This window comes from Microcebus murinus, chromosome 20, assembly GCF_040939455.1.
Source record: "Microcebus murinus isolate Inina chromosome 20, M.murinus_Inina_mat1.0, whole genome shotgun sequence".
NCBI lineage: Eukaryota > Metazoa > Chordata > Mammalia > Primates > Cheirogaleidae > Microcebus > Microcebus murinus.
The window spans coordinates 21105538-21130575 of NC_134123.1; the positions used below are offsets into that span (position 1 = coordinate 21105538).

Below are 25038 nucleotides of genomic sequence, written 5' to 3' on the forward strand. Positions count from 1 at the left end.
TGAGCTCTAGCAATCCTCCTGCCTCAGCCTCCCGAGTAGCTGGGACTACAGGCACGCAGTACCACACATGGCTAATTTTTTTATTTTTTGTAGAGATGGAGTCTTGCTCTTACCCAGGTTGGTCTTAAACCCCTGGGCTTGAGCAATCCTTCTAAGCTGGACTGCCAAAGTGCTAGGTTTACACGAGTGAGCCACCACCTGACCAATTGCTAGACTTTTAAATTATGTTTTCCTACAGTACATTCAACATAGCTTGTTAAAATTTAACTCACTGTATTTTGAGTATGACTTTTTTGGGAAGAAGGGTATAATCCTTTAGTTGACCCGGTATCGCCTACAATTTCAGTGATCACAAAAAGTGGTCATGAAGCTTTAGATTGGTTTACTACTTGATGACATCATTGATCTTTTTTAAGTTAAAGATCTTTTTTAATATTACAGAGAATATTCTTAATGTATATTAAGCTTGTCCTTAAACTTTCCCTCAGTACATTTTTAAAGTATCATCTATTTAAGCAATAATTATACTACTTTCATTTAAAACTCCTTTGGGGTGATATAGTTAAATAAAAATATACATTTAAATGCTTGTCAGTTTTAGAAAGTCCAGATTAGGAAATTACCTAGAAGAAAACAAATTATACCGTTTCCTAAAATGTTGCCATTTTACAAAGTCAAGGATTCCAGAACATAATATTTGTAGAACTATTACGTATAAAGCATAATAAAAACCAGAGGTAAATAATTAATTGTGACTAGTAGCACAGACCTAAAAGGTTCATGAATATCGTTAAATATACGTATATGTTTATTTGGGCTTCAATGGAGAAAGTCTTTTATAAAGTTCTAGAAGAGAGATTTTCGTCTTTGTATTGAAATAGATGTTGAAGTTTCAAATTAAGAACAAATAATATTTTGACTTAAGGGATCATCAATACAGTGATTTGCAGTGGCTAATTAAAGAGATATCTTCACTACATCTTTTCTACTTCTACTTTTGTAGATAGATGCATCTTAGAAATGAATTGAGGTTACCTAGGGAAAGTATAATGACATTGGTGGAAACAAAATCTTTCATGAAATAATTCATGGAGCAGAAACTCTATTAACCAGCAGAGGAAATATGCAGCTTCTTAGGTAATGAAAAAATATTTGACACTAGTATATGGAAATGATAGAAGTAGTTTAAAATTGAATTTATAAAAATTATACTGAGGAAGGGATGAAACTACATGTAAAGATATAGAAAACTAGGCCTTAAAAACAATTTTTCAGAGCATCTCAAGCTAAAAGCCTATGTTCTTCAACAATGAGAAAGATGTCAGAAACATGAAAGAAATTTTAAAATGTTTTGAGAATTAAGATATATAGCCTTAGATTTAATGTGCTATAAATTGTTAATTTATGTAATGCTGAGTATTTTTTAAATGTACTTTCAAATATGTGTATAGCAGTTTATTGATCTTCAAGATACCACATAGAAATATTGATAGCCTATGGATGAAAATACCTATTTTTTTTTTTTTTTTTTTTTTTTGAGACAGAGTCTCACTCTGTTTCCCAGGCTAGAATGCTATGGCATCAGCCTAGCTCACAGCAACCTCAAACTCCAGGGCTTAAGCAATCCTTTTGCCTCAGCATCCCAAGTAGCTGGGACTATAGGCATGTGCTGCCATGCCCGGCTAATTTTTTCTATATATTTTTAGTTGGCCAATTAAATTCTTTCTATTTTTAGTGGAGATGGGGTCTTGCTCTTGCTCAGTCTGGTTTTGAACTCCTGAGCTTGAGCCATTCTCCCACCTCGGCCTCCCAGAGTGCTAGGATTATAGGCGTGAGCCTCCGCGTCTGGCATGAAAATACCATTTTTATATAACTAAAATTTTAGAATTTATTTTTTAATTTTTTAAAAAAAACTTAGTATTTAAATATCCCTAGCCACATCATTCTTAAATTCTTCAACTAAATAACCTGAGGATCAGTTACCCCAAGTTAAATTAAGTTACTATAAGTTAAGACATGATGTCATCTGGATGTGAAACCTATTTTAGGCATTTTGTAGTGAAAATTATTTTTGTGACATAGGCAACCAGAGGATTAGAAGGAATGTGCAGCACAAAGAAATTAGAATTTTATTTTAAAACTTCTAAATAGACTATGCTATGACAATAGATTTCACCTTTTCATTGTCATTTATAAACAAAATCCCCTATAACTAACTACTACTGTCTGGTTTTTTTATTAAGCCATCATGCCTTAAACATTTATGATTTGAATGACTACTTTTGTAAGAATTAGTTTATGGTTTTACATTTCTATAGATCTAAATACATATGTATTCCATTTTTACATTTAAACTTAGAGAATAAAAATAGTTTGAAGGACTTTTTAAAGTATCATTTTAGTAATTGTTTTATTACACATACTATTTTTTTTAAGCTGTAATATGTATACTTTATCAACTCACTCAACAGCTCTTCATCCAAAGTGAGATATTTTGTTTTGCTGGACTAGTAAAACTCATTTTCATTTATTTTTACCCTTATCAATATTAGCTCGACTAGCATAAGTGAACATAAAAACATATTTCATCAAGTTAATTGATATGCTATACGAATTTTTGTTATATTTCAAACTAAAGTTTATAAAATTAATAGATATGAATTATAAATATTTGAAAAATACAACAAAATAACCCATAATATTACTCAGTACAACTGCTATTACCATTTTACTGTATTTTCTTTTATTTTTTATTTATTTTTATTTTTTTGTATTTTAGCGTATTATGGGGGTACAAGTATTAAGGTTACTTATATTGCCCATGCCCCCCTCCCCCCTCGAGTAAGAGCTTCAAGCATGTCCATCCCCCAAACGTTGCATATCTTACTCGTTGTGGTTTATGTATATACCCCTCTCCTACTCTCCCCTCCCACCCTCCCGACACCCGATAAATGTTATTTCTATATGTCCACTTAGGTGTTGATCCATTAATTGTATTTTCTTTTAGTCTCTTTGTATTTGGGGAATGTTTTTACATAGTCTATAAATGAATATTTTTGCTTTGATTTTAAGATGAGTATAAAACAGAATATCATTATAGAATTTCATGTGTGAGGAACTGCACACTATTCAGATATTCAGATCAAATGTTTGAATTTCTACCCAGAATCATGAAAAGAAAAACAGGGTTTATTGCCCATTGTTCCAGCATCAACGTGATACTTTTGTTCATAGAATTTATTCTTCCAGGGCCTTTTAAATGACTTACACAGGTAATCTTTGACTTCGTTATGTCGAACTTACATGAATGGCATTCCTTGTCCATTAGGATCTTTCTCATGCCACTATTTTAGAAGCTTTTTTTTTTTTTTTTTTACCTCTCTTTTCCTTTCTTTATCCCTTCTTTTCATTGCCTTCATCTACAAACATTTCTTCGGCACCTGTTACGTTTCAGGAACTGCACAGGTTCAGGGAATATGAAAACGATGAATCACAGTACTTGCCCTGAGAACTTTACTCTTACCCAGTCAGTTTTACTGCATTGCTATGCCAGTTCCACTCTTTCTGCCCCTTTCCTGACCATGGGGTTGATTTGATCCCAGTCCCTACTTCCATTGAGAGTCCTGCCTTTGCATGCTCTCTCTCTCTCTTTCTCTCTCTTTTTTTATGACTGAAACAACAATTTGGTTACAGCTGGAGGAGTAAACATTACAGCCAGGTTTAAGGCTGCTTAGCTCCTCTGTGTTTGAAGTCAGTACTGTTCCACCTGGGACCTGGTTGCTTTTGAAGGAGATTCTGTGCACAGTCATCTTATTCCTGGATCTTTGGTGTGAGTCAAAATTTAGAACTAGGAAAGTCACAGAGAAGACACTGTAGGCCGTGACACTATTTCAAAATGTACATGAATAATTTTAAATCTGTTCCATGTTGCTCAAAAGAAAACAGTGTTGTTTTCTACTTATTTTTATTACATATTTGCAGTGCTTCAGCTATTTTACAGATTAAATGTGCTAGCCTGAAGTCCTAACCACCATTTGGGATATTGTTTCCCTATGAACATACATTGCACATAGCAAATGCATTATAAATAAATAAATGTTAGAAACACAACTTAAAAAAGTAAGTTAGGTTGCTGGTGCTCTGAAGCCTAGATTACAAAAATTTTATTGAGGGCTTTAATTTTTTAAAGTAATCACAAATAAAAATTCTCTAAAAATCATACTTCTTCTGAGAATGATTGTTTAGAATAAAGCTAATTTCCCAATAAAAATGGAATCACTGATCTTTTCTTATAATTTTTTCCAATTTGATTTACTGAGAAAGATACCCAAAACAATATGCTACATACACTGTCATTTGTTTTATTTAGGCCTGGGGGTGATTTGCTCTCCCCACTTTTTTTCCCTTGTTTTGCAAATCTGATTAGAAAATAGTAGTAGTTAATCTTATAGCTTTATATAAGACTCACATAATAGATGTAATTTTAAAATTTTATTTTGACTGAAGTGCAATGTGAAAGGTTATAGTGACATTAATTATTCTTTCCTGTTATTCTCAATTTATTGCACTTAATCTTCCTCCCGTCCTCTTACCACTCATATGCATTCTTTCCCTCTCCTGTCCAACTTTCTTTTATTTTTGCATCATAGAGTTAAACTTTGTTACAAAACTTTTGAAGGTATTTTGCTTATGGAATGTATCTTCCTTTAGGCAGTATTTTATTTTGCTAGTAAGCTAAGCAGTTGTTTATTAATGTTATTGCCTATTCTGTTTCTTCCTTTATCTTAGATAGCTTTTGTAGAAAACTCTTTTTGATACTTTCTCCATGTTGTGCTTTGATTTCTCAGAACATTGGAAAACCAAAAAGGAACTGGAGTAAAGAAGAGCCCTATGTTGTGTGGACAATATCCTGTAAAAAGTGAGGGAAAGGAGCTGAAGATAGTTGTACAACCTGAGACCCAGCACCGAGCTCGGTACCTGACTGAGGGCAGCCGTGGCTCAGTAAAAGATAGAACACAGCAAGGCTTTCCTACAGTAAAGGTAATTATTTGGTAATACATAAAGAATTTTCTCTAATTTTACTTATTTTGTTTTTAATCAGAAAAGATGCTAAAACAGAAGGGTAGAATTACTAACTATATACAATAGAAAAGATAGTAAAAGTCTGACTGGACCATAAGGCAAATAGTGTTACTTTCATTTCATTTAAATTTTAGTTTAAATGAAAGGGGAGATGAGAATATGTTCTGAAAAGTAAAATATCTGCAAGTTATGGATTTTCTTAGCCCATTTTTGATATTTGAATTAGATTCATCCCAAACTTTAAGAAGAAATTTTAAAGTAAATTCAAGAAATATAGTAGAAATTATTAAGGACTTTGAAAATAAGGTTTTTGAGATGGTTAATCAGTACTCTTAGAAAAGAATTGATTGATACTTAAGTCTTCAGTTTATGAAATAGGATATCATTTGAGTCTTAATCTTTTCAGAACTCAAACTAAAAGTAAAAATGGGGTTTAAGGCCAGGTGCAGTGGCTCACGCCTGTAATCCTAGCACTATGGGAGGCCAAGGCGGGCAGATTGCTTGAGGTCAGGAGTTCAAAACCAGCCTGAGCAAGAGCGAGACCCCCATCTCTACTATAAATAGAAAGAAATTAATTGGACAACTAATATATATAGAAAAATTCATCCGGGCATGGTGGTGCATGCCTCTAGTCCCAGCTAGTCGGGAGGCTGAGGCAGTAGGATCGCTTGAGCCCAGGAGTTTGAGGTTGCTGTAAGCTAGGCTGATGCCCCAGCACTCACTCTATCTAGCCTGGGCAACAAAGCGAGACTCTGTCTCAAAAAAAAGGGTGGGGGGGCTTAAATTTCAGCACCTGGTATATTTATAAAGACTATTTCTTTTTGAATACAAACCAAAAAAAATTGGGATGGGGGATGTTTAACATGTATCCCTACCCCCTGCAAAACACTAAACAGGGAGGAATTTTGGCTAGTCATATGGTAGATTCTTATTAAATATAGTGTGTGTAAACATGTTAGTTGAACAATATTTCAAGATTGGAGTACAGTAATTCAATATTAGAGTACAGTTGGACTGCCTTTCATTTTATACTTGAATGAAATTATGGTGGAAACTCAGAATCCGGAAACTTGCTTGTGATCATTTTTAAGGTTGAGTAACAGTCATAATACTCACATGTACAATATCATTTCTACCCCTCTTTACTACCCACTACCCCAGCCCACCCCCATTCCCTCAAACCCAGGACAAGTAATAAACAAGTGAGAAATTTAAGTTATGCTTTATGTACATATGTCTAGCCAGACATTTTGATAAAGTCAATATTTTTAACCTAATTGCCCTGACTTTAATTTATGCTTTTGTCTAAGTACTTATCTAATTACAAGTACTGTTATATTAATTGTCTGACTATGATATGGAATAAATTGACTGACCATAAAAGTTTATTTATTCATTCAACAAATATTGCATCCTTCCATGTTCCGGCACTGTTCTAGGTACTGCTGACCAACAATTTGACTAGTTTGTTTATTTGCTTGCTTATTTGGCTCATTATGTTATCATTTCACAGAGATATAACCATACTGGGATAGAAAAGATGTGAGTTTTTTTAAACACTTTAATATACATTGTATAATTTATCTTGTGATTTTCTACATTTTCTATTAGTAGCTTCAATGTTTAACTATAAACCTCATCAAGAATCAGAATTAGAAAAATTTGTTCCCAAATACTGTTTAAATATTTATTTATTTTCAGCATACAAATTATAATTTAATTTATGAAGGCTTGCTAAAGTCCTGTAATTATCCATAGATCTTGGTTTGAACCAGTAGTTTTCATACAGTAATGTTTTGGCCTGGGATTTCATGATGCTGTGTGTGTGCATCTAGTCTATGAAAATGAGCTTTATTTCCCTACTATTCATACAGCTGCGCTTCAGACACTTTTCTACTCAAGTAGAACATTTAGTGTAATATATAGCATGATCTCATTTGAAGATGATACTACTAACACAGTTTTGTGAATTTTTCCATGAGTTATGGTGGTAGGTTTTGAATAACTCACATGCTGCCTAAGTGACTGTATATTCATTCTCATTTGCTTATACAAATAAATTATAAATGATAATTTATCATCTAACATATACATTTTTTTTTTTTTTTTTTTTTTTTTTTTTTTTTTTTTTTTGAGACAGAGTCTCGCTTTGTTGCCCAGGCTAGAGTGAGTGCCGTGGCGTCAGCCTAGCTCACAGCAACCTCAAACTCCTGGGCTCAAGCAATCCTTCTGCCTCAGCCTCCCGGGTAGCTGGGACTACAGGCATGCGCCACCATGCCCGGCTAATTTTTTATATATATATTAGTTGGCCAATTAATTTCTTTCTATTTATAGTAGAGACGGGGTCTCGCTCTTGCTCAGGCTGGTTTTGAACTCCTGACCTTGAGCAATCCGCCCGCCTCGGCCTCCCAAGAGCTAGGATTACAGGCGTGAGCCACAGCGCCCGGCCAAACATATACATTTTTAATTAAAGTGTGGTTATTACAGAATTAAAACTAAGGTTTTCTGTAGGAACTTAGCCAATTCTCCTTTATGAAAATGTTTTACCTCTATTTTTCTTGAAGATTTAACTTTTTAAAAATGTAATACAGTAAAAAATACAAGATTTGGTCTTAAATATTTGATTTTACAGTTAGATTATTTGAAATGCTAATTAGTATTTCTGCTGCATGTTTTCTGGTTTCAGCTGGAAGGCCATAATGAACCAGTAGTATTGCAAGTGTTTGTGGGCAATGACTCTGGTCGAGTAAAACCACATGGATTTTATCAGGCCTGCAGAGTAACTGGACGAAATACAACTCCTTGCAAAGAAGTAGACATTGAAGGCACCACTGTTATCGAAGTTGGCCTTGATCCTAGCAACAACATGACACTGGCGTAAGTACTTAGAAGAATTTTTCATTATTATATACTACACTCTTGTGGTGGGCAGGAAGATTTTTTGGTTTCTAGTGCATAAAAGATTTTAAATATTTTATTAAAATGTTTTAAATATTATAAATAAAAAAAAAGACATTAGCACAGAATTGTAATGATTTAAAATTAACTCTTATCCTTTGCTAAAAAATTTCCATGGTGAAAGGCAGAGAAATGAAAGCCAGGTGGAATGCTGGCTTTTAGGAAAATTATAAAGACTGACTTATTGGGATTTACAATATTAACATTGAAATTGAAATTATAGTTTGATTTGTATTCCTAAATTCCAATTTAGTAATGTTCTTTAGAAATTTTTCAACAGCAACTTGAAGTGCCTTGCCCCATCCTGATGTGAAAAGCATATTACTGGTCTAAATCCATCTTCTGTTTTTATTTTCCTGTATTTAAAATAATTAATATCTTTAGACTGTGTATTATTTATCTTATATATTTCACTGCTTGAAAAATATTCGAAGTGTTAATGATTTAATTTTTTAAAATTATTTTTCCTTAACTTTTTTGTGAAGGGCCTTTATTTGTAAAATTGACCGTAACAGCAGGACATATAGAGTGCTATAGGGTAGACCTATGTTATAATTATTTGTATATTGGATAGCTGCTAAAGACTTTACTCAGTTTTCAGTTTTCTTTTGAAAGCCATTTGGAATAGATTGGTAAAAGGTTAATTAGAAAAGGGGAATTTTGAGAAATATTTAGTAAAGATTTATTTTTTTATCTCGTAACTTTTAAAAATTATTAAAATAAATGTATATAATGAGGGAGGAAAGGAAGAGCTCTACTGATTTTTAAAACGGTACTTATTTATCATTTAAAAAGTTGAAAACAGAGTAAAAAAAAGCTAAAAACATGCCTTTTAAGAACCAACTTCCCAGAAATAACCATTTCAATGTTTATCTTCTCAGCCTTTTTTGGGCAAAATTGAGAAAATACTGTATCCATTGTTTTGTAATCTGCTTTTTACTTAACATGCCATGAGCATGTTCCCATGTCATATTGTAAATGTTACAATATACTTTTTAATGGCTGTATACTGTTCCATCCTTTTGGGGACAATTACTAATTTTTTTAAAAGTACAATTTATTCCCTCTATTATCTAAATTAGCTATAAAAAGAAAGAGGCTAAATTTATTCTTAAAAAAACTAGAAAAAGTCTCTTGAAGCCATACTTATGTTCAGATTTTAAAATGGTGATTTTTATTTTTACTATTTTTTTGTTATTATTATAAACAAAAGGCGTGACAACATTAGGAACAATGAATATTTAGTTTACCCTTTTGTACCTTTTTGAATTTGGAACTTTATGACTGCATTACATATTCAAATAAGCAAATTTTTTTTAAAAAGAGAAACTTGTTGATAAAGAACATTGTGCTATTTATACAACAAAATGTTACTTTGTATATTTTTTTCTGTGTTAGGGTGGACTGCGTAGGGATATTAAAACTGAGGAATGCTGATGTGGAAGCCAGAATAGGAATTGCTGGTTCCAAGAAAAAAAGCACTCGTGCCAGATTGGTTTTCCGAGTTAATATCATGAGGAAAGATGGCTCCACTTTGACACTGCAAACACCCTCTTCTCCAATTTTGTGTAGTAAGTAAGAAAATATGGAGATACTAAATTATGGAGTTTTGTTTTTTTTTTCATTTTCTACTAATCTCTCAGACTAGATGTTTCACATACTGCAGCTTGTGATCATGCAAAATTTGAAATATTTTCAAAGCAGTAGTCACACTTTCTAGAGTAAAGCTAAAGGTGAGTAATTGGGATAAAATTCAAAGGTGTGTAGCATTCTGTAGTTTCCTCTTATCATCATATACTGATTTAAAAAGTGAAGTAAATTGCAAAGCCAAAGGATTTTCCAAGCATCGTCACTGTGCTGGTAAATAGCTATGATCCTAACTCTGTTTTGTGTTAGAACATAAGAGGAAGGTAAGCAGAACTTTGCAAAGAACAGCATGTTGGAAGTTTTGATTATAAATTATGTATTATAGTATAGTTGGAAAGTGGGAAATGAAATTCTTACCGTTTGCCTTGGAATAGAAAGAAAATGACATGTGCACTCATGCATTTGTGTTTAAATTCAATTGTGTTGTCATATGTGACTCACTGTAACTATAGTTACTAATGATTATTATTACAAGTAATAAAAAGGCAAAATTTTCCCTTTATTACATCTCTGAAGATTTTTATTATGAATTATTTTCTTTGGCATTGCTTCTTTACAATCTATACCTGAATTTAAAAAAGAATTGTTCCAAAGTGAAGTATCCCAAGAATTGAAAAACAAGCACCACATATACTGACCAGCAAACTGGTATTAACTGAGCACCACCTAAGTGGACACATAGGTACTATAGTAATAGAGTATTGGGCAAGTGGGAGGGGGGAGGGGGGCGGGTATATACATACATAATGAGTGAGATGTGCACCATCTGGGGGAAGGTCATGCCAGAGACTCAGACTTGTGGGGGGAAGGGGGGAAAGGGCATTTATTGAAACCTTAAAATCTGTACCCCCATAATATGCCAAAATAAAAAAAAAAAAAAGAATTGTTCCATTCAGTTGAATTTCCTCTTTAGTTGCTGAGGCTATTATGATCTTGCTATTCTTCAGATAGTTACAGAGCCTTTGTTATTTAATTGTAGTAGCTTAGTTTTGTTAAATTGTTCATCCTTGTAAATCATTTTTTCCCTTTTAATTCATATCATGAATTTTTATTTTTATTTATTTTTTTATTTTAAAAAAATTTTTAAAGATTATTATAAATTCTCTTTTTTTGTTTATTTTCTTTTAGTTAGGAAGTCTGTTCTTATATATTTTCTTTTTTCTTTTTTATAATTTTTTTATTTTTTTTAATTTTTTAACTAGGGGACTGATGTGTACATATCATGAATTTTTATAGCTAAACATTAGCTTAGCAAGCATTCCAATTTTAAAAGGAAAGTACTAGAAATGTCTTTCCGATCTCAAGAGAGCTTATGTGGATTTTTCTATTTTTCATTATTATGAAAAATTTGTTTTTATACTAGTATTTCCTTAGAGAATTTTCTAGGTAATATTTACTTACAAATAGACTGTTTTTAAAGTTTGTAAATTCCATGTTCATTCTTTCACCTTCAGATAGGGACAGAATGAATAATCTGTAGATGGTTTATTGAATTACAAAGCTTTTCTAATTAGGGTGCACAATTTCTTAATTTTTTAATAATATGCTCCAACTTGAATATTATTAGGATGGAGTTCTAATTTTGTCAGGCATAGGTGGTTCTTCTTTTATGTGATCTAATACCTGAGCATGACCATATCCACTCTCTGAAGGCCAGAGCCAGAAAGTATTTTAGCAGGGACTGGAAAATGGTTCAGATCATATTGCTTTAGAAGGGACTGGGAAATGGTTGCCCACTTTTTTTGTTTGCTCCTTCCTTCATTAATTTGTTCATTCATTTCCTCCTCTGCTATTTTATTAAGGTATTGATAAAGTATGAATATATCCAGCTAAACATGGTAGAAAATACAGAAGTAGAAATGTGATTTTCTGAAAATTGTCATCTGCAATTATCATCATTTGTTCATTATCACCATTAATGATAGTATGTGTCTGTATTGCAGATGAGTATATCTCTTTAGGAAGCTGTTTCTGGGGTGGATATGATATATGATGAATATGATAGCCCTAAGAAGCAGCAATGTGCAGTGGAAGGTATATTTAGCAAACAATAAAAGCTAGCAAGTTTTGAACTCTGGCTATGTTCCTTGGATTGTATTAACTACTTTATAAGCGTTGTATCATTTAGTCATCACCTTATATAGATTCCATTCCACAGTTGATGAAACTGAGACTCAGATTATAAATAATTTCCTCAAGATCAGATAGGTAGTAAATAGCAAAACCAAGATTCAAACAAAGCCTCTACTTATAGCTACTATGCTATATTGCCACCACAATCACTTAAATTAGTTTTGAAACGAAGTTTGAACAATCCACTTCATCCTTGTCCTGGCCTGTCAGTGATTAGAACTATGGTTACAATGTGAAACTATTGTTTAGAGAACTGTTTCCTCTACCTAGGAGATTTATGTTCTGTAATTTAGACTTTTTATTAATTTAGAAAGTAGATTTTAATTTATATGAGGGGATTTTACTAAATATGTTGTCCCTTTTATTTCCTTTTCAAGATGCTGTTTATTATGAAGATGTAGGATATATCTTTTATTCCTTTAATTAATTTTTTATTACTTTAATTAATTAATTAATTTCTTAACTAATCTTTCCCAGCTGCTTAGAGAAACTTAGATAAACGTGGGCAGTACCTCCTTTAAAAGAAAAGATACGGCCGGGCGCTGTGGCTCACGCCTGTAATCTTAGCTCTTGGGAGGCCGAGGCGGGCGGATTGCTCAAGGTCAAGAGTTCAAAAACAGCCTGAGCAAGAGCGAGACCCCGTCTCTACTATAAACAGAAAGAAATTAATTGGCCAACTGATATATATATATAAAAAAAAATTCGCCGGGCATAGTGGCACATGCCTGTAGTCCCAGCTACTCGGGAGGCTGAGGCAGGAGGATCACTCGAGCCCAGGAGTTTGAGGTTGCTGTGAGCTAGGCTGACGCCACGGCACTCACTCTAGCCTGGGCAACAAAGTGAGACTCTGTCTCAAAAAAAAAAAAAAAAAGAAAAAATACCTTTGCAGTGATGGTTCCTGTGCCTCTTTTAGAAGAGAAAGTGTTGGAATAATTAATATACAAATAAGTTTACATAATAAAGATTTCTCATATTTATTTTTATTATTTTCATAGAATTTCATGTAAAATTAGTTTTTTCTTAAAACATTAATAGTAATTTCTATGAATATTCAATTAGATTTAATCATTTGGGGAAGAATACAAGACTCTCGATATGCATATTCCTAATGAGTTAATGATTTAATTTTTTAAAAACCCATCATTCTGTGTTGAAAATGTTAATATAATTTCAGTTGATCTTCATAGATTTTCAGCACATATACTTGTCAGAGGTCTGTAGTTGGTTAGTTAATTTTGCTTTGTTTAACTGGCAACAAAATGAATGATTTTAAGTTTTCTAAAATTACTTTTTAGTGGTTTTTGCTTAAGCGTTAGACTAGATTAACAGGAAGAGGTATTAACTTTGATATTACTTTTCATAGTAGTACCTTATCTTTATGTTGTTTCTTTATGTTTCTTATGTTGTTATCTTTATGTTTCTAAGGTTTAGAAAGTACTTCCATGTATGTTGAGATCAAATAATATTCTTCTTGGAATTAGACACTTAAGAGTCTGAAAAATTGAGATGAAGATATCAACTTTACTACTGATAAAACTATTAGAGAATAACACTGGCTTCTTCAGTATGGAATGAGATACCAGTCCACACAAAGCAGGCTTCACACAATTGCAGGCCTCTTACCACCTGGCAAAGAACAGTCTAATGTATGCTTTGTGCTGATAGGCAAATACAGAAGATGGTAGGGCAAAAAGGCTGGGCTAATCATGTCCAATCCCTGCTTTTTCAGTTCCCCAGTAGATAAGTCATTCCTCCTCCCTAATGAGTACTGTTCTAATGGAGTTTCCCATTAATAATATACTACCTTATCCCATTTGGTCCTGATAAAAACTCTGTGATGTTAACAGAATAGAAATGATTAGTTTGACATTTTATATAATGGGAGAGGGAATAAATCTTGCTTATTAAAGGTAGGATATGACAGACAAAAGACGTATCTGATTTTATTTGCCCATTGTTTTGAGCTGGTGTCTACTATACAATATAGGAAGGATTTTTTTTGATGGATTGTAACATAATAGTGGACATACTTCTTGTCCTATACTATATAATTTATTAGTAGGATGTTGGCATATAGTCATTTAATTGCTTATTTTCAATTTATATTTAATCAGATTCATACTTTCTCTTAGATGTCAGTTTTTTTCTTTTGTAACAGCTTTACTGAGAATATAATTCACATACCATAAAATTCAGCCTTTTAAATTGTATGGTTATGTGGTTTTTAGTATATTTACAAAGTTGTGTAGCCATCACCATTATATAATTTTAGAATATTTTTATTACCAAAATATTTACCCCAAAAGAAGGTCTAAACTCATTAGCTGAAAAGAAAGCCTCATCTTCATTCCCCCGTCACCCCAGTCCCTCGCAACCATTAACCTACTTTCTGTCTTTATGGATTTGCCTATTTTGAACATTTCATATAAAAGGAGTCATATATTATATATGACCTTTTTGTTTGACTTCTTGCACTTACCCTGTTTTCAAGTTTCATGTATATTGTAGCATGTGCTTTGTTCTTTTTTATGGCTGAATGATACTCTATTTTATGAATAGACCACATTTTGTTTATCCATTCATCCATTAGTGGACATTTGGTTTATTTCCACATATTAGCTGCTGTGGATAATGCTGCTGTGAATGTATGTGTACAAGTTTTGGTGTGCACATATGTTTTCCATTCTCTTGGGTAGGTATCTAGGAGTGGAATTGTTGGGTCATATGGTATGCAGTGTCTTATTTAACATTTCTCTGAATTTCTGACTTACGACTCACAGAAGACAACTGTATTCTGTTTTGTTTTTTAACATTTCTCTATATTTCTCCCTGTTTCAGCATCATTTATTAGAGGGACATGAGTTCTTTGATTCAACTTGATCATTGTTTTGTCTCTGTTCTTCAATCACTTTATTTGACCTATTTTAAAAAAATAATATATGATATACTACTAAAATTTTTGTATTCAAATTTTGGCAGGTAGTGAAATTGTTCAGATGAGCTTTTTTTTTTTTTTTTTTAATAGTTTCACTTACTGGAGGCTACAGCTTAGTTCAGAGAAACAGTACCGTGTTTTAGTAACAAAATAGTGCCTCATTGCCCATTGAATCACTCACTTATTCAACATAAATTAAACACAGTGCTTATCAATCCTGGGTATAGGTTAGAGTTATCTGTAGTACATTAAAAAAAAAAAAGACATGCCAATTAATCAGAATGTCTAAAGGTGGATCTTAGGAATGTTTGTTTTTGGAAAGCTTCATAGTTAATTTAATGGATAGTTATAAGGTGCCATACTTTGGAAATAAAGAGATGATAACTTGAGCATATACAGTTTAGCAGGCTAGGAGAAGAAACAGACAAGTAAACTTCCAATTGTATTATAAAATTATATTAATTTCCATATATACCTATATAAAATTATATAAACTTCCATTTATATTATAAAATTATATAAAGATGCTGTATATCTATAGTAGATGCATGAATAAGGTACAGTGGAAACATAGAAAATAAGAGCCTCTAATTCAGACTACTTGGATATGGTAAAACTTGTACCATGTCTGAAAGGACAAATAGAAGTAAGCCAGGCAAAATGGAACTTAGAAGAAGGTCATTCTGGGTAGAGTGGTCAGTGTATAAATATATCCCTGAAAGAGTATGATTCTTTGGTGCAACTTAAAAAGGGTTTGGGCCTGGGCGTGGTGGCTCAGGCCTGTATGCCCAGCACTTTGGAAGTCTGAAGCAGGAGGATCACTTGAGGCCTGGCAACCATTAATCTACTTTCTGTCTTTATGGATTTGCCTATTTTGGACATTTCATATAAAAGGAATCATATATTATATATGACCTTTTTGTTTGACTTCTTACACTTACCCTGTTTTCAAGTTTCATGGAGTTTCAGGAGTTCAAGACCAGCCTGAGCAACATAGTGAGACCCCGTCTCTACAAATTTTTCTTTTTAAAATTAGCCCAAGTGGTGGCAAATACATCTGTAGTCCTAGCTACTCAGGAAGCTGAAGTGAGAAGACACTCGAGCCCAGCCTGGGCAACAGAGTGAGACCCTGTCTCTAATTAATTAATAAATAAAAATAAAATAAATAAAAATAGTTTGATATGATTGGAACAAAAATGTATGAAGAAGTGGTAAGATTTGAGGTTAGAGAGCTAGGCAAGATCTCTTTCATAAAGAGACTTGGGTTGAGCAAAATAATTTGAATTTTATCCTGACCACCTTAGAGAGCCTGAGGCTTTTATTTTTTTTTTTTTTTGAGACAGAGTCTCACTCTGTTGCCCAGGCTAGAGTGAGTGCCGTGGCATCAGCTAGCTCATAATAACCTCAAACTCCTGGGCTCAAGCAATCCTCCTGCCTCAGCCTCCCGAGTAGCTGGGACTACAGGCATGCGCCACTATGCCCAGCTAATTTTTTTTTTTATATATATATTAGTTGACCAATTAATTTGTTTCTATTTATAGTAGAGATGGGGTCTCGCTCTTGCTCAGGCTGGTTTCGAACTCCTGACCTTGAGCAATCCACCCACCTCGGCCTCCCAGAGTGCTAGGATTACAGGCGTGAGCCACCGCCCGGCCAGGAGCCTGAGGCTTTAACTTAGACTCTGGGTGGTGGGTATGGAAGAAAAGGAAGAATAAACATATATACAGTGAAACAAAGGACTCAAAAGATCTTTTTATTTAAAAAATTAAAAAAGAATGTTTGTTTCATTTTGGGTTTCTGGCTTTTATGTATTTCCATGAATATAACCTTTTTGGTAGGTTTAAACAGTTGGAGTAGAATGAGAGGTAAAAAGGAAATAGGTTAGTAAGAAAGGTTGGAATTGGAATGGGAGGTAGAAGTAAACAGGAAGATGAGAGAGAGGTAGAAAAGGAAGGAAGGGCCAAAAGGTGATAGAGGTGGAAGAGAGGAGAGGAAACAGATACTTGATCTTCCATCTGTAGACAGTCAGTGGAAAGAAGGCCTAATGCCAAGATTCATGCTGTGCTTTGTGGCTTCAAAAAAAATTCCTACTTCTGATTGATTAACAATGGCCATTGAATCCTTTGTCTGTCTTTTTGGTTTTTTTTAAGGGGATGAAAGAGTCATCCCTTTTTATGTTCTTAACATCTTTAGAGTTCTTCAGATAACACAGGTATATGTGTTTTTTGTTGTAGTGTATATGTAATATTATTGTTATATCAAATTAAGAATATCAATTTTTAGCTGGGTGCAGTGGCATGCACCTATCGTCCCAGCTACTGAGGCGGCTGAGATGATGGAGGATCACTTGAACCTAGAAGTTTGAATCCAGCCTGGGAAGTATAGCGAGACTCCAATCTTTAAAGAAAAAAACAAACCACTTTTCTTATCTATCCTCCTATAACTTTTTTTTTTTTTTTTTTTTTTTTTTTTTTTGAGACAGAGTCTCGCTTTGTTGCCCAGGCTAGAGTGAGTGCCGTGGCGTCAGCCTAGCTCACAGCAACCTCAAACTCCTGGGCTCGAGCGATCCTTCTGTCTCAGCCTCCTGAGTAGCTGGGACTACAGGCATGCGCCACCATGCCCGGCTAATTTTTTATATATATATCAGTTGGCCAATTAGTTTCTTTCTATTTATAGTAGAGACGGGGTCTCGCTCTTGCTCAGGCTGGTTTTGAACTCCTGACCTTGAGCAATCCGCCCGCCTCGGCCTCCCAGAGAGCTAGGATTACAGGCGTGAGCCACCGCGCCCGGCCCTCCTATAACTTTTTAATAGGACAAAATAAATCATGGCTTTCTTACATATAATATATATTAGATTTTATCCTAAAATGTGTATTAAATTTAATCTGACTCTAAATTTAAGAAGTTTCTAGTTCTTTTATTCCTACCTATCCTACAACTATGGGAAAAGGATAATATCATTAAGTAAACTACTACCTCTCAAAATTTTGGGCATGATTAGTAATTGACATGATCAGATGGAGGCTTTTTATTCTAAAATTTTCTATTTAATGTATACCTCTCACAGACATTATTACAAAGCTTTGTAAATTCTCTCTTGACAGGTTGAAATACTTGCTTAGTTATTTTTCAGTATTCAGATATTCATTAATGTTTTTCAGCTTTATTTTTAAGACTATTATTTGAAAAGCATCTAAGCATTACTGTTTTTATAATACCAAAAAGGTGGATGCTTTTTCTGTGGTATTATTTTTAAGCAATGTGATCCCTTTTAAGAGTTAGCTTACAAACTACTTAAAGACCAAAATAAAACAGTTAATGCTTAAATAATCCTGGCTTTAGTCCTGTTTAGTGTGGAATATGTCCTGTTAGGTAATCATTAAACTTTTTAATAGAAAGGACCTTTTAAAAGGTTAAAAGTTAAATTATCTTACAGACTAGTTCTTATATTACAGACTAGTTCTTTCTGTAATATAAATACAAATACGTAGAAGATAAATACATTGTAAACCTTCAGGGCCTCATGTGGCCATCTTATGCCTTTAGTACATAAAAGGAAAAAAGTTTCTTGGTATGGCTTATAAGAAAAGAGAAGATAAAAAAAAAAGAAACATAAAAGGAAAAAAGGAGATTGGAAAAAAAGTTTTAACAGTAATCAGTGAAGTAGAATTTCCACATAGTGTTTGAAAATAGGGGAAAAGGTTTAGACTTTACATTTCATTTTGTTAATGCAACATATTCATATAATTTTGCACCTCTTATTGTTTTATAATTAAAATAGTGTTTACCATCTTTTTCTTAAATGTTTTTTTTTATTTTTATTTCGGCATATTATGGGGGTACAGATTTCAAGGTTTCAATAAATGCCCATTCTCCCCCCTCCCCCCTCTTGAATGTTTCAATAACAAATTTCTAGTTCCTATGTTACTCAAAAAAGTGACCTATAAATAAATTGGTTTAAATATTTCTTCTTTTTTTTTTTTTGAGACAGAGTCTCACTTTGTTGCCCAGGCTAGAATGCCGTGGCGTCAGCCTAGCTCACAGCAACTTCAAATTCCTGGGATCAAGCAATCCTTCTGCCTCAGCCTCCTGAGTAGCTGGGAGTACAGGCATACGCCACCATGCCCGGTTAATTTTTTCTATATATATTTTTAGTTGGCCAATTCATTTCTTTCTGTTTTTAGTAGAGACAGGTCTCGCTCTTGCTCAGGCTGGTTTCGAACTCCTGACCTTGAGCGATCCTCCTGCCTCAGCCTCCCAAAGTTGCTAGTATTATAGGCATGAGCCACCAAACCTGGCCTAAATATTTCTTCATTTAAAAGGGTATATATTTGCTAGTGTGTGACCAATAACCCTTTTTATTCTGTTTATACATTAACATTGTGAGTTCTAGACAATGTATTTTCATATATGCTTATAATTTCTTTTAAACTGCCAGATATTGCTGAAAATGTCATCTGGGTTTTTTTTGTTGTTTTTTTTTTTGAGACAGAGTCTGGCTTTGTTGCCCAGGCTAGAGTGAGTGCCATGGCGTCAGCCTAGCTCACAGCAACCTTAAACTCGTGGGCTCAAGCAATCCTGCTGCCTCAGCCTCCTGAGTAGCTGGGACTACAGGCATGCACCACTATGCCCAGCTAATTTTTTCTATATATATTAGTTGGCCAGTTAATTTCTTTCTATTTATAGTAGAGACGGGGTCTCGCTCTTGCTCAGGCTGGTTTCGAACTCCTGACCTGGAGCAATCCGCCCGCCTTGGCCTCCCAGAGTGCTAGGATTACAGGCGTGAGCCACTGTGCCCGGCCTGTTTACATATAGGTTAAGTATCCTTTGTGTTTCAGATTTTGGATTTTTTTGGATTTTGGAATATTTGCACATATATAATGAGATACCTTCGGGATGGGACTTGTGAGTCCCAACGTGAAATTCATTTATGTTTCATATATACATTACACATAGCCTAAGGGCAATTTTATACAATATTTTTAGTAATTTTTTGCATGAAACAAAGTTTGTATACATTGAACCATCAAAAAACAAAAATGTCACTGTCTTACCCAGGAAAGTGGACAAATCTATGGTTTTTGGGATCACCATTATTCCTGACTCCATATTTATATACTACCAATAAACCATCATTTTCTTATACTTTTTCATACATAAGTACTTATCAGTAAAAAATATGACATACATTAATACAGTGAAAAATAATGTGTCAAGTGTGAAATTTCCACTTCTGACACCATTGAAATGCTCAAAAAGTTTCAGATCTTGGAGCATTTCAGATTGCACGTTTTTGGATTAGAGATGCTCAACCTGTATTTAACAAAGATGAGATACTTGTTTTTATCAGTAGGTAGAGGCTAAATGATGTTACAGACAAACAACCAAAACAAAAAAGAGAATCTCAGGGGCTTACAACAACAGAGATGGTGGAATCATGTGATGGCTCTTAAAGTTTTTGGCTGGACTTGGCACATTACTTTTCAGTTCACATTTCATTATCCAAACAAGTCACATGGCCAAGCCTGATGTCAGTGGGACAAGAATTACAGCCTTTCCAATAATTGTGTTATTGTCAAAATGTTCACTGTCCGGGGCGGGCGGATTGCTCAAGGTCAGGAGTTCAAAACCAGCCTGAGCAAGAGTGAGACCCCGTCTCTACTATAAATAGAAAGAAATTAATTGGCCAACTGATATATATATAAAAAATTAGCCGGGCATGGTGGCACATGCCTGTAGTCCCAGCTACTCAGGAGGCTGAGGCAGGAGGATCGCTTGAGCCCAGGAGTTTGAGGTTGCTGTGAGCTAGGCTGACGCCACGGCACTCACTCTAGCCTGGACAACAAAGCGAAACTCTGTCTCAAAAAAAAAAAAAAAAAATGTTCACTGTCCTTTCTTCAACAAAGACAACTCCTAGAACTAGGTAATTGCAAGTTGATTTTAGGTAAGAAGTGTTGGTGGTTCTTTTTATGGAATGTTTATGTATATCCACAGCTCAGCCAGCAGGAGTGCCAGAGATCTTAAAGAAAAGCTTGCATAGCTGCTCGGTGAAAGGAGAAGAGGAAGTGTTTTTAATTGGCAAAAATTTTCTGAAAGGAACTAAAGTTATTTTCCAAGAAAATGTTTCTGGTAAGTAGGCATATTAGTGGTACAGAGATTTTGTTATATTGATATAGTCATAGCTATAGAGTAAAAAAAAAAGTTCGGATATTTAGTAAGTCACTGTTTTTATTTCAATCAGATGAAAACTCTTGGAAGTCAGAAGCTGAAATCGACATGGAATTATTTCATCAGGTATAATCTAAGCCTTTTTATAATTTGATTGTTTACTCTCTGAGCAATTCAGTTTTGTTTTGAAATATTCCTGAATCAATAGATTAAATTTCCTCTTCATCTGAGATTGATATGAATCATTTGAAGTTTCTTTCTTCACTGGGTGTAGCATGGTGGCTCACACCTATAATCCCAGTAGAACAGCCTGGACAACATAGCAAGACCCATCTCTAAAAAAAATTTTTTTTTTAAATTAGCTAGGTGTGGTGGTATGCACCTGTAGTCCCAGCTACTCAGGAGATTGAGGCAGGAGAATTGCTTGAACCCAGGAGTTCAAGATTGCAGTAAGCTATGATTGCACCACTGGACTCCAGCATGGGTGACAAAGTGAGACCTTGTCTCTAATTTAAATAATTTAAATAAATAAATAAATGTTTCTTTAACTGAAATAGAATTATTCCACAAATACTAGACATGACCAGTTCTCTATTTTAAAAAGTTAAGAGCATTAGCAAATGTTACCATTGTTAATAATTGAAACATTTCTTTACTAATATTTATTTTTTCTGAGGATTTAGGTTACCTTACCCTACTATATAGTTACATCAAAGGGAAACTGATATTTATTAATATACCAGCTATGTGCCAGGTGCTTGATGTTTGTTAAAGTTATCTTCTTGCATTTAGAAACATTTATTATACTTATATTAATTAATGAGTCTGTATTTGTAGGACTTTACCATATATTTTTTTCCAAATAATAAGGGATAAGAGCTTGAAAACAAGGATCAAGACCTGAATTGAGATTTAGTATGTAGAGCAGATAGGACCAAACCATAGAAGTTGAGACTAACAGAAGAGAAGGCCAAATTTATGAACAAGTTAGATAGAAGGCACATACAGAAAAGTAATGTGTACAGGTATAGATCAGAGAGAGAAGACAGAAACAGGAGCAAGCTAATGTATAAAATACCCAAAGCCTAAAATTTAGTGTAAGGAGTTGATGGGGTTAGAAAGGAGCACATAAAAACAAGTAGAGGAATGGAAGAAGCAAAAATTGGAAAATCTACAGCCAATTTATCCAAAAAGTTTATAATCTCTTTGTGGTTTTTAAATTTAGTTTTTATTCCTTTGTATATTAAAAAAAAATGAGTAAAAACATTTAAAACATTATATATCCAGTATATTGCTAAACTCAAGGCTAAGGGCACAGCCAAGACTGCCACTACTTATATACCAACCGCAAGTTCAGACATCTCCAGGCCACCATCCCTTTTTAACAGCTGGCTTCAAATTCAGGTTTTCCTACTATCCCCTCAGATTTGACAACTTGCTAGAAGAATTCACAAAACTTTAGAAAGTGCTATAATTATGATTATAGTTTTATAACAAAAGAATACACATCAGAACTAACTAAAGCAGGGGTCCTCAAAGTTTTTAAACAGGGGGCCAGTTCACTGTCGCTCAGACCGTTGGAGGGCCATTGGAGAGTGGGCACACATTCCACACATGCGCACTGTGGGCCCGGGATGAGTTGGGTGCTAAGCAGGACAGGCAGCGGTGGCAAAAACACCCGGCAGGCCAGATAAATGTCCTCTGCGGGCTACATGTGGCCCACGGGCCATAGTTTGAGGACTCCTGAACTAAAGGGATAGGTGCATAGAGCAAGGTCTAGGAGGGTCTCAAACACCACGCTTTTCTCATCCTCAAGGACATGTTACTCTCTTGGCACATCAGAGTGTGACAGTATACAGAGAATTGCCAACTAGGGAACCTCACCCTGTCCTTTGGTGTCCAGAGTTTTTATTCAGACTTGATTATATACTGCCCATGTAGCTGACCTTTAGTCTTCACTTATACCAGAGGTCAGAACAATATTAAGCATGTTCCAAATCTCCCCTTATAAATCACATTGTTAGACTGTCTGGTGGCCAAAGCCCTCAGACAAAGATAATCCTATCAGATGAGACATTGCAGAGGCCTAGAGATCACCTCCCAGTAGCCAAGGGCAAAGACCAGACCTGTCTTTGGGTAAAGATAATTCTTTACTACACAATATTCTATAAAGTAGGAGCTTCCTAAGTACTTAGGCCAATGCTATGTATAAAGTATTCCTCCAGACTTATGCTACTACATGCTGAAAAAAAGAGATAAATGTGATTTAACAGTCATTCCTTTGTCACGTAAACCATTAAACAATATCTCCTAGAGTTTGTCTTCAGACTGGTCTTAACTGCAGTTCTAATGTCTGCTTTGTCATTAACAATCTGGGTTATCTAAGCAAGTCACTTTTGTGCCCCAGTTTTCTAGTCTATAAGATAAGCTCTTTCGCTAGATTATTTGAGCCTTCTTCTAATGCTGACATTTTATTATTTCTTACATAACTTGATCAGACCATCCCCACTCCCCATGAACCACCAGTAGCTTCTTCTAGAGGAACCCTGGAAGTTAGGGACAATATACTATGACTCTTCTTTGTTCCAAACACTTAACAGATACTCAAGAAAAACTTGCTAGTTCATTTTTATTCACCTTGAAGAAAAAGAGGACTCTGTGGTCTAAGGTCCATTTGCTTTTTCTGAGGGTACTTCAAACCCTAATTTCAAACAGGTTGTTACATATCTAGAGTTTTAATCCTGAATGAAACTTAATTTATCCCTGTAATACTTTTGTATGCTATTGACATGTTTTGTTTTTTGACAAATTGATTAGATTAATGTAGAATCCCTTGCTTATAATGTTCTATTACAATTCTTATTCTTATGTATTTATAGATAAGGAGACTAGTTCTAGAGATTGAGAGACTTGCCATACAAATGAATAAAATAGCCCCAACAAATTATAGTCTTAACTTGCTATTTCATATATAACTTTATATTAACAAGTCATCTTCCCTCTCTCTCTCCCCTCTCCCCCTTTCTCTCTCTCTCCATTTGAGGCATGGGGTAGTTATGTTTTTAAAACACTTTTTTTCAGGGCAGTTATGCCAGCTACAATAGATTAAAGAAGAATAATCATAAAAATAAGACATGTGGTGGAATGGAAAGGAATTATGTCCTTATTTGGTGGCTATATCTAGAGGTCCTGGGGTTTTTGCAAGCAAGTATGTAAACAAACTAAATCATAATATGATCTGTCATTAATTCTGTGATTTCATTCATTTCAAAATTATTTCAGAGAGCTTTTATTTCTTTTTTTTCTAAAGGGGCTTTCTGGGAAGTATTTTCTTAGAGTGGAATCAGAGCTGAGATTCTAGAGAATTGATTGTAGAGATCATATTAAAGGAAAAAAGAAATTAGACATGTAGAGGGAAGAAAATGTGTTGAAAGAAAAGAAATTTCAATGGTCAATAAAGAAATATCAGGGCCAGGCACAGTGACGCACACGTGTAAATCCCCGCACTTTGAGAGGCCAAGATGGGAGAATGGCTTGAGGCCAGAGTTCAAGACCAGCCTGAGCAATAGCAAGACCCCATCTCTACAAAAAAATAGAAAAATTAGCTGGTCATGGTGGCATACACCTATAGTCCCAGTTATTCAGGAGGGTGAGGCAGGATTGCTTGAGCTCAGAAGTTTGAGCTTGCAGTGAGCTATGATAACACGATTGCACTCTAGCCCAAGTAACAAAGGGATAATTTTGCAAATTGCAATTATGAAAAATTACACTAGCCATTTAGTTGCAACCTCGAAATTGACTCTTTGAGTATTAAACTTTTTCTATTATAAAAATATTGAGATTAATGAAGTTTGAGAAAAGTTCTTTGTTTAATATTTGGCTCTTCTAGTCAAGGCCACAATACATGTCATGCTTATGTATACCAAATATGATGAGTACATAGTCATTATATCTATTCCCTTTTAACAACTTTAGATGAATTATGTAAACATTGTCTATCAAAAAATAAATGTATAAACACATTTATGTGTCTCTGTGTGTATGTATACACACACATATACATAAAAAGATAGCTTGGGGGAAGATAGAATATAAATATTGAAAGAAAATTCTTG

At 34.2% G+C, this 25038-nt stretch overlaps 1 protein-coding gene across 8 annotated transcripts in view; it reads left to right on the forward strand.

The window, feature by feature from the left end:
• The window catches only part of NFAT5 (nuclear factor of activated T cells 5), a 119015-nt gene that overhangs the window by 62070 nt on the left and 31907 nt on the right, over positions 1–25038 (forward strand). For all 8 annotated transcript variants that reach the window (XM_012742386.3, XM_012742378.2, XM_020282609.2 and 5 more), the window contains 5 exons: positions 4848–5040; positions 7769–7959; positions 9439–9611; positions 20750–20884; positions 20997–21049. In XM_012742386.3, the coding sequence (XP_012597840.2) occupies positions 4848–5040; positions 7769–7959; positions 9439–9611; positions 20750–20884; positions 20997–21049 (745 nt within the window). The remainder of the gene's footprint in view (positions 1–4847; positions 5041–7768; positions 7960–9438; positions 9612–20749; positions 20885–20996; positions 21050–25038) is intronic.